General features: G+C 36.4%; 1 protein-coding gene across 2 annotated transcripts in view; it reads left to right on the top strand.

Annotated features, from left to right (window-relative positions):
- Positions 1–4,004: 4,004 nt before the first annotated feature.
- sec24d (SEC24 homolog D, COPII coat complex component) overlaps positions 4,005–12,989 on the top strand; it is a 23,248-nt gene continuing 14,263 nt past the window's right edge. For both annotated transcript variants that reach the window (XM_079865278.1, XM_079865277.1), the window contains exons 1-8: positions 4,005–4,170; positions 6,202–6,404; positions 6,846–6,948; positions 7,042–7,184; positions 7,263–7,532; positions 8,625–8,779; positions 8,871–8,982; positions 9,064–9,191. In XM_079865278.1, coding sequence (XP_079721404.1) covers positions 6,254–6,404; positions 6,846–6,948; positions 7,042–7,184; positions 7,263–7,532; positions 8,625–8,779; positions 8,871–8,982; positions 9,064–9,191 — 1,062 coding nt within the window. In that variant the 5' untranslated portion in view covers positions 4,005–4,170; positions 6,202–6,253. The remainder of the gene's footprint in view (positions 4,171–6,201; positions 6,405–6,845; positions 6,949–7,041; positions 7,185–7,262; positions 7,533–8,624; positions 8,780–8,870; positions 8,983–9,063; positions 9,192–12,989) is intronic.

The following is a 12,989-nucleotide window of genomic DNA, read 5'->3' as shown; positions in this document are numbered from 1 at the left end:
AAAACTGCAATGGAAACAGTTTTTGCGCATTTACAGTCACCTGACTTAGAAGACGCAGTGTGTTTGAAGTCCATGTATAGCTACGCAAATAATAATAATTTTATATTATTTTATTATAACATTTAATAGGCTATATTTAGAAGACGCTTTTATGCAAAAAAGGAACAAAGCTGAGCGTTGAGCGCGCACTGCATGACACGGAGGCGCGGCCGCGAACACTTGCATTTTCCTATCAACAGTGGAAACAACTTAAAATACTCTATCATTTCTGGTCAGACAGAAAATAATAATACATTATTCTCAACCACTTTTATTTGTGTAAACTCACAATAACAAGAAAACGCTGTGCTTTTGTAAAATAAAAGAAACAATCAGACGCACTTTCATGATCTCCGTAAACTGGAGCGCGAGAACTGAAACAAAATATAGCCTATGTAGGCTAAAGCTTGAAATGTCCACTTTAAAACGAACAAATTCGAATCGAAAGCTAATACCTTCTGATTATGTAGGCTAATCCGTATGAAAGTTGCATTTCTCTCTAAAAGCGCATCTGCTTAACAGCGGGGATGGAGATGTGATTTTAGCCGACACTAAAACAATAGTTTATTAATTATATTAATGGCTCTTCTCATTCAGCACTGCGGGAAATACATCAATTCCAGTTTCTAATTTGGCCTTAGAAAACCAGTAAAATCGACATGTTTTCCATATTAATTTGTGAATATTTTAAATGTTTAATAAAGGGGCAAAAAGTCATAAACAAAGCACAGCAGTTGTGTGTACTTTGTAGTTCAAATTAAAATTTTGGTGTTCAACTTTGCGTTTTAAAAAGACAACAACCGTTCATTTTTCGTTTTTCAATTAGGGGTTAAAAAAGGAAAAACAAATAGACACAAAAGTAGCCTACATGGATCGTTTGGACAGAATACGAGACAGAATTCTTTATTAAATTCATAAAAGAAACAATAATTAGCCTATAGGAATACTGGATTCTAAATCTCAAAGAAATGCCACAATCGGAGCAGAAATGAGGGCGAAACACCCAGAAACTCCTTATATGTGTCGTTCGGGGATCTTTCCCTGCCATTAATGCTTGGATAACACGCCACGTCTCCTTCCATTAATAATAATAATAATAATGTCTAATGCGGTGGCTGTGATATTATAACCAACGTCCGTTGCTGTGATTTTTGGAATGACTTATCGCGAGAGAAAAAAAGACGTTTTAGTCTAACATCGGTTAATGGAAACGCCGTCATTTCGCAATAGTTTTTTATCGATATTTAGATAATAGCGCAAAACATTTGCGCAAATCTGTAATGGAAACGCGGCTACTTTCGCAAAAACTCGCTTTTATCGCAAAAAAGTTTTTACGCTCGCATGAGGTGGTTTTTCAGGCTATTCGAAAAAGAAATATTTCGCAAAACTGCAATGGAAACAGTTTTTGCGCATTTACAGACACCTGACTTAGAAGGCGCGGTGTGTTTGGACAGAATACGAGACGGAGTTCTTTATTTAATTCATAAAAGACAAAAGAATGACAGAAATACTGGATTCTAAACATCAAAGAAATGCCACAATCAAGACCTCGGAGCAGAAATGAGTGAGAAAAACCCAGAAACACTTCATATGTGCCGCTCACAGACACAAGGTCTTTCCTTGCCATTAATGCTTGGATAACACGCCTACGTTTCCTTCCATTAATAATAATAACGTCTAGTGCGGTACGTGACATATAAACTTACCAACGTCCATTGCCATGATTTTTGGAATGACTTATCGCGAGAGGAAAAAATGACGTTTTAGTCGCATAACATCGGTTAATGGAAACGCCGTCATTTCGCAATAGTTTTTTATCGATATTTAGAAAAAATCGCAAAAGTTTTGCACGAATCTTTAATGGAAACGCGGCTAGTAGCCGCGTTTCCATTACCCTTCAAATTGCGCAAATTGAAATTGCGAATTGAAAATACGCTTAATGGAAACACGTCAATTTCGCAAAAACTCCCATTTATCGCAAAAAAGTTTTTACGCTCTCAATAGCCGCGTTTCCATTACCCTTCAAATTGCGCAAATTGAAATTGCGAATTGAAAATACGCTTAATGGAAACACGTCAATTTCGCAAAAACTCCCATTTATCGCAAAAAAGTTTTTACGCTATAGAAAAACGTGATTTATACACTTTTAATGTCACATTTTGTAATATGTGAGTTGTTTAATTTTTGTGATATGGATTATTTTCACATTAATTTTTTTGGGGGGAGGCACTGCTTCCCTTGCCTCATCAGAGGAAATGCCCTGCATATTTCTAAAAAGAGTATTTATTTCAGAAATAATATGCTATAAAAGAATATAATTCAGTGCAAACTGAATGTAATGTTTTCGTACACTCAACTGCATGTTAATTGCAATTAAACAGAATAAAGTGTTCTCTGGACATTTCTGTTGACCAAACCAATATTTTGATATTATGTATGTTAGCTTTTTCACTTCTGTTGTTTCATGAATTGTTTTGTTGTTTAATTATTGCTGAAAAGCCTTGCCATTCAATACAGAGTTTTTTTCTACTTTAGATACCATTTTAAATATCCCCTAAGGTATTCTTCTCAAAAATATTCTTCCATTGTGACTGGACAACAACACTTTTAGGTAAGTCAATGTTTGAAGTCTCACGGAGCCAAAGCAGTGTCAGTGGTAATCAAGATGCTCATTAGCAAAATCAGATTAAATTAATCGGAGACACAAGGACAGAATATTTAACATGCCAAATGCCACTGTTCATATATCTGTGGGAGCTCAAAAAGATCAGCGGCAGTGCTAATATTAGTAAATTGCTGTATAATAAACTTGACAGATCAAGTTGGGGTAAAAGCGAACAGTCTATCAAAGACAAACAGAAAGAGAACTGACTTTATGAAGTCCATTTTCCCATATCTTATAATATGAGAAGTGTGCTTAGTTGTATTTATTGTGCACTTTTACTTCAAATCTTAAAAGTGTATTTTTTTTAAAAAAAACCTACTTGGAGATAATATCATATTAATGAAACAAAAGGCCACTTACAGTAAGTGTATTTAAGGAAAGTACACTTCCATGACTATATTTCTTAACACACTTAAATACACTTTCAAAAAGGACATTTTTGCATAAAACTGTACATAAAGTATATTGTAAATTATGTTTTAATAATCTTTTGCCATGCTTTAAAAAGGTAGCCTACACTCATTTTGATGTGTTGACAACACACTAAACCTTATGTAAAGTACTTAATTTTTATTTAATTTATATAATAAAAATGTAATATAATAAATGTATAGAAATAAATACATTTAATTTAATTTTAGTGTTATTCGATAGTGCATTTAAAGTTGATTAATTTAATATTTAATAGTTAATCATTTTTAAATGTATCAAATTGCATCTTCAGCTTCACAAATAAAAACAAATAAATTACAAATAGGCTATATTTAAATACATGACATACAAGTTTCAATAAAAAATAAGGCTATTGGCGTAATAAGAACTCTTTTCTAAAAGTAGGCTGAAGTGTACCTCTTTTTCACAAGGGTATAACCTGGGAGACACAAAACAGAAATTATATAAATAAAATAAAAAAGGCTGATCAAAAGTAGTCCTTAAGTTCTCATAGTACAGTTTGACAGTGTGAGTTTCTATTTTCTATATGTGGAAAACAAGAAACCTGAAATAGTGAATTAGAAAAGTATATGTTATAATGTCTTAAGAATCCCTCAAAAAAATACAAAGTATTATAACTGCAACAAAATGTTTCTCCATAGTGACTGGAGCACTCACATTCATTCAACATATTGTGCACAAAACGAAACAACAGAAAAATATGCCCACGATGAGCAGTCTAGAATAATATGATCTTATTTTGCCAATTTATATTATTTTTTCATCAATTTCTCATTCTCTGTATCTATACAGGCCAGCACAGAATGGCTTCTGCTCGCTACGCACATCTGTGTACTTGCTGACGTGTAGTGGTTCCCACCGGTGTGCGCATGCGCAGAGGCGCCTGCTGTATGACGCCGTGTACGCGCAGACACCGGTGCGCTGTGCTGGAGTTTGACGTGGCACTCTCGGCAGAGTCGGCACGCAATTCAACATCAACAGAGGAAAGGACGCAGTTCATCGTTTTCTCTCAGGTAAGTCTCTATTATTTTGGTATGTAGGCTACTAATAAACAAACACACTAAAGATGTTTTTTTGAAAGGCACCCTTATTTTGAATGTAGGCTAGTTTACTAGCGCCATTCTTTAAATCATGTAAGTTTGGCTTATACGTCAGTTTCCGTCTCTAGCAGAAAATATTTCGTAACTTTGTATCACTGGAGTGAGTGACAGCTGGTGCGCGCGCTTCCTTATCGCCGGTAATCAATCGATTCTTGCTGAAGTGTTTCAATATGGACTTTATTCAGTAAAGTCAGCTGTAGCTCACTGAAAGATTACAGGTCTGTCATAACGGTCTTTGACGTGGCAGTTTCGGGCAGTGGCAGACTGATACTGTACTGTACTGTATCACTGAAGCATCACTGTTTCTTCTCTGTTCTGAATATCGTGTGTGTTGAATAATATTAGGACAACTTGATCTTACCATGAGTCTAAGTTCTAAAGGCCTCTTACAGAAATACTGACATGATTTCTCAGACGGGCCACTCTTGACAATAATTAGAGAGGAAGACCAGCCATGTTCAGTTTAACAAAGTTGTATTTAATAAACCAGAGGACAGTTTAGTGTTTATTTTATAGCTCTGCTGTGTTACATATGTGGTAGAATTTTTATTTATTTTGATAAAACGTTTATTGTAACTATGCATACTGTGGGCCTATAATTACATAATAATCTTAGTTTTTTTTTTAATGTGGATTCAGTAAAAGTTTTAATTCAGTAAAAACCTGATAATTGAATAGCTGTGAAAAAACAATACTATATTTGAGAAAACCATGTATTTTACTGGTTTATTTAAAATCAACTAAATATGAATCACCTTTATGGGAAATTCCTTGCATGAACCATCACTTTTTTGCCTTGTTTTATGCTGCATTTTATGTTGCGAAGTTGCATTTAAAAAATATATAAATAAATAAATTTAGGCCATTTTAGGCAATTTTAGGTCATCATGTGGCCTTCCGTTCTCTTACCACCATTAAACACCAGTACATTTTCATGTAACAAACAGAGTGAAAATCTCAGATAGGTTGATATATTAACATTACATGATTTAATCAAATACAGAGTTAAGACATTTAAAATATACAGTTACCAAAATGCTACCGTATTATTTACGGTAAGTTATTAAGTTAATTAATGTGATGGCTGAATATATATATTGCCGATATATTCACATTTTGTTTGTGCTGGTTTGTATTCTTGGCCTGATTGTGTTATCATAAACTCCTCTTATCTCAGTCAAGTGTCAAAGTTTCCTGATCACACGTGCTTAGGGTTCAAATAGCCTAATGATACCAGGGAAACTCAAAACTGTAGAAAACTTTTCATTATCTCATCTTTATACCCTAGGCAATATTTTACCTGGAACACAGTCCATTTCACCCCGTCATTATTTTCATGATATTATTTAGCCCATGTATGTATGTATGTATGTATGTATGTATGTATATACTGTATATGTATGTATGTATGTATGTATATATATATATACATACATACATACATATATACATATATATATATATATATATATATATATATATATTTATATATATAAGGCTGATGATGGTTAAACTAGTGTGAAGAAAATAGTGTCATAGTCCAGCTTAATTAAGCTCAGTGATGGTTCATTTTTGTTGTAAAAAAAGTTATTAATTTAAATATATAGTAGTACATGGATAGTACATGGTATGCGTCTAAAAACTGATGAGAACTGCATCTGGAGAACCCAGAACAGCTGTTAAAGTTTAAGGTAAAAATATCTGGCATTAAATTATAGTAGGTGTAAAGTGTGAATATTTTGTTAGTATTATGCTGAATGCAACCGATTTGAAGTAACCGTGTAAAGATGATGTTTCAAAACTAAACGTTTATGTCTATTTCTGCATTTTCTGTTAATGTCTATTTTAAACCTGCAAAATGAACATGTTGGAAACATGTGGGACGTGACATTGAAAACATATAAAGTAGATTGTAATTCAGCCTGTTTTTTTCTTCTTCTCCAGGTCACCTTTTTTTTTTTGTCCCAGACTGGAATGACAGAGGTATAACAATAGGATGAGTCAGCAAGGTTATGTTGCCACCCCTCCATATTCCCAAGCCCAGGCTGGAATGGGGGGATACTCTACTGGATTTGGGAACCCCCCACCTCAATCGCATTATGGGGCCTATGGATCCCCACCACAGGGTTATTCTGCCCCACCGACAGGTAAAATGAAAATTCTTATGCTGATATTTTTAACTCGTTTTAGTACTGGCAAGTTTAATCTTGTCCTTAATATTGGAGTCTCAGCAAAGCCTCAGCCTAAATGAACCAAGACAAACCATTAGGAAACCATCATCCCTTATGTTCTTGTAAGGCTGCTTGATTATGCCAAAAGTCCGTAATCAAAATTATTTAAGACTATTAGGATTGCGTGATATAACCAAAATAGTATTCAAGTCATTTTTTTCATGCATCCAATGTGTTTTCTAAATGATCGCTCAAGATAACCTACTGCGTTTATGTGAATACTCGCCATTTTACAATGGTCACATTACATGATTTGACTGATTTGGGGGAGCACCTCTTCAGAAAAACAGCAGAATCCAAATACTCTGTGGCTCTTTTTATTATGTACTCGCATTAAAATAAATGCTGTTTTTCTAGGTGTGCTCAAGCCACCTGGCTCCTCTCCTTCTGGGATGCCTCCAATACCAGTATCCAGCCAGTATGGTGCTAACATTCAGCAGAACGGGGCCCATCCCAACAGGTAAACACTTCTTCACTGTAGTTGAAAGTGAATTACTTCATAATATATAGTATATTAATAATATGCCCTAATATATTTTTTTACTCCCATCAGTTTTGCTCCTCCTGCTGCTTCAGCTCCATCCATGTCTTCTTATGGGCAGCCTCCTCAAAGTGCTTTTTATAGTATGGCACAATCCCCACCTCCAACTCAACAGCTGACTAATCAAATGAGTTCCATGAATATTGCAGGATATGGTAAGTTAGATACCATTTTATATTAATTTGAAGTTCAGATAGTGGATGTTTAACTGGCCCATTTTATACCCATTTTAGGTCAAAGGCCAATGCAGTCTCCTTCAATCTCAGCAGCGCCACAACAGTTTCAAACATCACCACCACAACAATTTCAAACATCTCCACCACCTGCAATGGGACATCCTCCTCTTTCTCAACATGGACAGCAGCCGCCTTCATTAGGGTCTCCTCCACCAATGGCCACTATGGGTTCTATGTCAGCTCCACCTATGGGAATGTCTGGCCCTCCTGGTCCAGGTGTCCACCAACCACCACCACTTGGACCCCAAGGCTATCAACAGCAACCAGGTTAAAACTAGGGAATTTTGCAACAATGACAAAGAAAGAGTTCAAAAACTTACATTTAAAAGTGAAGTGTGTTGTTTGTAAGTGTTACAATGCTGTTCTGATTTTTAAAAGCTTTTAACACCTTTTACACTACTGGTCAAAATGTTTTTGAAAATATTTTTATGTTTTTGAAAAGTCTCTCATGCTCATCAAGGCTCCATTTATGATCGAAAAGTAAAAACAGTAATTTTTGTGGAAAATGTGTTATATTTTTTTCAGAATTTTTTTGATGAATAGAAAGTTCAAAAGAACAGAGGATTTCTTTTGTAAAATTATATATGACTTTTGATAAATTTAATGTGTCTTTGATGAATCTTACTCACCCCAAACTTTTGAATGGTAGTGTATCATGATTTCCACAAAAAAAATATTAAGCAGCAAAAACTGTTTTCAACATTAATAATAATCAGAAATGTTTCTTGAACAGCAAATCAGCATATTAGAATGATTTCTGAAGGATCATGTGATACTGAAGACTAGAATAATGATGCTGTAAATACAGCTTTGCATTACAGGTATAAATTACATTTTTAATTGTATTAAAATAGAAAACTATTCTATTGTATTACCATTTCAGTCTTATCCGAGTCTTGGTGAGTCTATGGCCATCTCTTGCCATAAGCGAGAGACTGTCCATGAATTTTCTTGGATCAAATAAATACAGCCTTGGTGAGCATAAGAGACTTCTTTCAAAAACATTACAAAATTGTAATTATTTCAAACTTCTGACTGGTAGTATACGTATTAATCCTTAGTCCTTGTAAACACCAATCCACCTTCACAGAGTTTGCTCAATCTTTACCGGTTAGCCACTGAATCCTGCTTCATGAGACGGGCCTCAGTCCAACTCAGCAACATTTACTTAAGCAATGGTGTGAGTTTGGGACGGGACTATCTGTCTGACCAAATGCAGAAGGATGGTGTGTTGTGTTTGCAATACCTTTTTGAGAACTATCTGTTAATGTAGAAACTATACACTTCACCTCTACACTATTTTTAGGGGCAAATGTTGACAAGCCTAAAAAAAACCCATTGTTTTTGTTTTGTCTAAAGGGAGCCCAATTGCAGGCCCGTATGGTGCACAAATGGCAGGACCACAGATGGCAGGGCCACAAACAGGCGCTTTCCCAGGAGGCTTCCCTGGAGCTCCATCCCAAATGGCAGGCCCTCCTCAGAAGAAGCTGGACCCAGACTCTATTCCAAGCCCGGTAATAAAAAAGAGAACAAAATGCTACATTACAGTGTAAAAAGTATTTTTATCTGTGCACATTTCAAGGTACACTGACTTGTCTCCTCCAGACGCAAGTGATTGAAGATGACCAGGTTAAGAGAGGGGGCCAGGTGTACGTCACAAACGTCAGGGGCCAGGTGCCTCCACTGGTCACCACAGATTTCACAATACAGGATCAAGGTAAGCATCTTTTCACTTCACTCTAAATATTAGCATAAAAGTACTTTTGTTTAATATATTCATTTTTTGTTCTATTTTAAGGGAATGCCAGCCCAAGATTCATGCGGTGCACAACATATTCCTTCCCTTGCACTGCTGACCTTGCAAAGCAGTGCAAAGTGCCTCTGGCAGCCATTATCAAACCCTTCGCTACCGTGCCCAAAAATGAGGTATGCAGCATTTTATCAGCACTCTGATTTTTTTTATTTTTTTTTGCAGTTCTTCAGTTTTGGGTTTATGTACTAGATTTCTATTTTTTTTTCTTTTTTCTTTTTTTTTACATTTATTCATTTAGCAGACATGATTTCTAAGTGAGGAATGCTACAACATAAGTGACCATTTCAATACAATCCAATCCAATCCACCTTTATTTATAAAGCACCTTAAAAACAACACTGTTGACCAAAGTGCTGAACACAGTCTATAAATAAACAACAACATACAACAGAGGCGCAACAAAAAAACTGATAGTAAGTCAACCCTCAAACTGCCAAAGAAAATAAATGAGTTTTAAGATGGGATTTAAAAACAGGAAGAGACTCAGTCAGTCTGATGTGCAAAGGCAGCTCATTCCAGAGTCTCGGAGCTGCCACGGCAAACGCACGGTCACCTCTGGATTTACGTTTGGTCTTGGGGACGACCAGCAGTGCCTGGTCAGCCGACCGGAGCGAACGAAAGGGGGTGTAGGGCACGAGCAGATCAGACAGGTACTGGGGGGCCAGGCCATGCAGACATTTAAAAACAAATAAAAGAATTTTAAAATCAGTGCGAAAGTGGACAGGGAGCCAGTGGAGGGATTGGAGGATGGGTGAGATATGGTCAAATTTTCGAGTTCTAGTTAAAAGACGAGCAGCTGCATTTTGGACTAGTTGTAATCGTGCCATAAGTGATTTGCTAAGACCAGTGTAAAGTGCATTGCAATAATCTAAACGAGTGGTGATAAAAGCATGGATTAAAATTTCCAAATTGTGTCGAGATAAAACCGGTTTTACTTTGGCTAGTTGCCTCAGCTGGAAGAAGCTGGTCTTCACCACTGCACTAATCTGGGCATCAAGTTTTAAACGACCGTCCAACTTGACTCCCAGGTTTGTAACCACAGGGCTAATGTCTCGGGTTAGACAACCCAGGACAACAGGAACCGCAGCAACTGAGTCACTAGGAGCAAATAACACAAACTCAGTTTTGCTCTCATTTAAATACAAAAAAGTCATAGCCATCCATGCTTTCACTTCATTCAGACACTCTAAAAGGGTTTTTGACTGACTTAGCGGCACATATATTTGGCAGTCGTCAGCATAAAAATGGAACGAAACATTGTGACTTCTGAGGATTGACCCAAGAGGCAGCAGGTACATTGAAAAAAGTAGCGGCCCAAGGACAGACCCTTGAGGAACTCCGCACGACAGAGGAGCCGAAGAGGACACAGCATCACTGACCTGAACTGAAAAACTTCTGCCTTCCAAATAGGACATAATCCAGGCTAAGGCCAACCCCTTAATGCCCACACAGTTCTCCAGTCAAGACAATAAAATTTGGTGGTCGACTGTATCGAACGCAGCCGTAAGGTCCAATAGCTGCAGAGCAACAGTATCACCAGAGTCTGAAGCCAGAAGAATGTCATTGAAAACCCCCAGCAGAGCTGTCTCAGTGCTGTGGGCTGACTTAAACCCAGACTGGAAAATTTCAGTTATACAATTGTCATTCAAAAATGTGCTCAGCTGCAGATAAATAACTTTCTCCATAATTTTGGAAAGCAAAGGGAGCTTAGAGATAGGACGATAATTAGAGAGTTCAAGTCGGTCTAGACCAGGTTTCTTTAACACGGGTTGAACAACTGCATGTTTAAAACTCATAGGTACGACTCCAGTAATTAAACTGACATTAACAATATAAAGCATGCAGGGCGCCACTGTAGGAAAAACCTCTTTAAAAAGACGAGGGGGAATCACATCATTGGGGGAGCCAGTGATCTTCATTTGACCAATAATCTTTTCTAAAAAAGGCAAGCTAACAGGCTCAAACTGGTTCAAAACAGCAGAACAGGTTACAGAAATGCCAGGGTGCACAAAGGTGCACAAATACAAAGGTGGACCAATAAGGGCCCTAATGCTCTCCACCTTGTGGATAAAGAAGTGAAGAAACTCCTCACACACTTTGGATGGGTTCTCCAAGCACTGGAGTTGTGGGACATTAAGAACAGTTTTGGGGGTATTAAAAAGAACTCGAGGATTGTGACCATTAGAAGAAATAATGTTAGAAACATGCTTGGTCTTTTCAGCTTTTACAATTTTTTGATAAGAACACCAACTCTCTCTAAGTATCTGAAATGACACTTGGAGTTTATCCCTCTTCCACTTTCTTTACGCCCTTCTGCACTCGCGTCTGGCAGCGCGGGTGACATCGTTCAGCCAAGGATCAGTTCTCGGTTTGGATTTCTAAGGAATTTTTAGTTTTAAAATGTAAAAAAAACATGAGGAAAGCACCTAATTTTAGTGCACAAATATATATTTATATCTTTAAATGCAAACTGAATGTGATGGATGTATTCAGACACCTAATTGCAGATGAATTGCGATAAAATAAAATATGTGTAGTATTATTGTTTCAATTTATATGAAATGCATTTAGTTGAGGGCTTTTTTGACAAGTACATCTTCATAGGAAATTTCATAATGGCTTCTACAGTCTTTGAAAAATGGTTATAGTGTACTCCTGAATGCACTGAAAAGCATTTATGGTAAACTAAAACATTCATTAATGTAATTTCTATTGAAACTTGAATGTCATTTATTCAAATATAGGCCTATTTGTTATGTTTTGTAATGAAGTTGCAATTTAGTACATTCAAAATATATCAACTTTAAATGTAATATTCAATAAAACTACAGTTACATTATTACGCCTGTCAAAAGAAAAGTAAGACTTTAAAAGTTCATTTCTTTAGTCATGACACAGTCATGAAAGTGTACTCTCATCAAGTATACTTAAGTGGCATTTTATTTCATAAATACTATATCATCTTCAAGTACAGTAAAAATATATTTTTAAGATTTTAAATACAGTAAAAGAGCACATTCAATTCAATTAAGCAAACTTCTTTTTCACAAGGGTTGTTCTAGTCTTAAAATGATACTAGGGGTTTGCCTAAATGAAAATTCGCTTCAAACCATGACTTTCCTTCTGTGATAAGCAAAAGGAGAAGATGACGATTTTTTTAATACTCTTTTTCCATGCTAACAAGGGAATGATCCAAAAATGACAGAAAGAGCACAATAAAAGTATCATAACAGTATTTTATATGATTTGTGCTGTATTCCCAATCTTCTGAGGTCATACCATAGTTTTGTGTAATGAACAGATCCAAAATTAAGTTATTAACTTATAACTTATTTCTCTCCACCGAAGGTCTCTACTATCTTTTGTGTTTGTTTTGAATATGCACATATTAATTCAGCATCATCTTAGATTTAAAGGTATAGGGGAGGATTTTCCCGAATTTTAGAAAAGAGCCGCCCTCTCCACTCTTTGAAAAAATGCACATGCGCAACACTCTACCTGCTCCCGAGAGGGAACGCCTATTAAACGTATGCACGAGCTAATCATAGCTTACATTAACTTTTACTAGCAGTGATTTTAAATGGATTTCTCCAAATAGCATGCCAAACTTTACCTGTCAAGTAGAAACTTCGCGACTGAGGCATCAGTGGGAAGCCCAACCTGTGTTTTGAGCGCACGCCATCGTGTGACTCGTGTGCACGAGCACGTACGACGGCCTTACGTAAACATATCACCAGAATGATTGACACTTAGGAGGACCAATAGTCTTGATGATCCACCCGGAAAAAGAAAATCCTCCGCTATACCTTTAATGTGATTTGAGAGGGGTTTTTTTTGTCCCGTTTGTACATCATTCACTTTCTTTGTATGGAAAAGAGTTGTGTGAATAATATTCTGCTAAACGTCTCCTT

This window comes from Squalius cephalus (genome assembly GCF_949319135.1).
Source record: "Squalius cephalus genome assembly, chromosome: 3".
NCBI lineage: Eukaryota > Metazoa > Chordata > Actinopteri > Cypriniformes > Leuciscidae > Squalius > Squalius cephalus.
The sequence above is the reverse complement of the archived record's forward strand: the minus strand, read 5'-3'. Positions and strand labels throughout refer to the sequence as shown.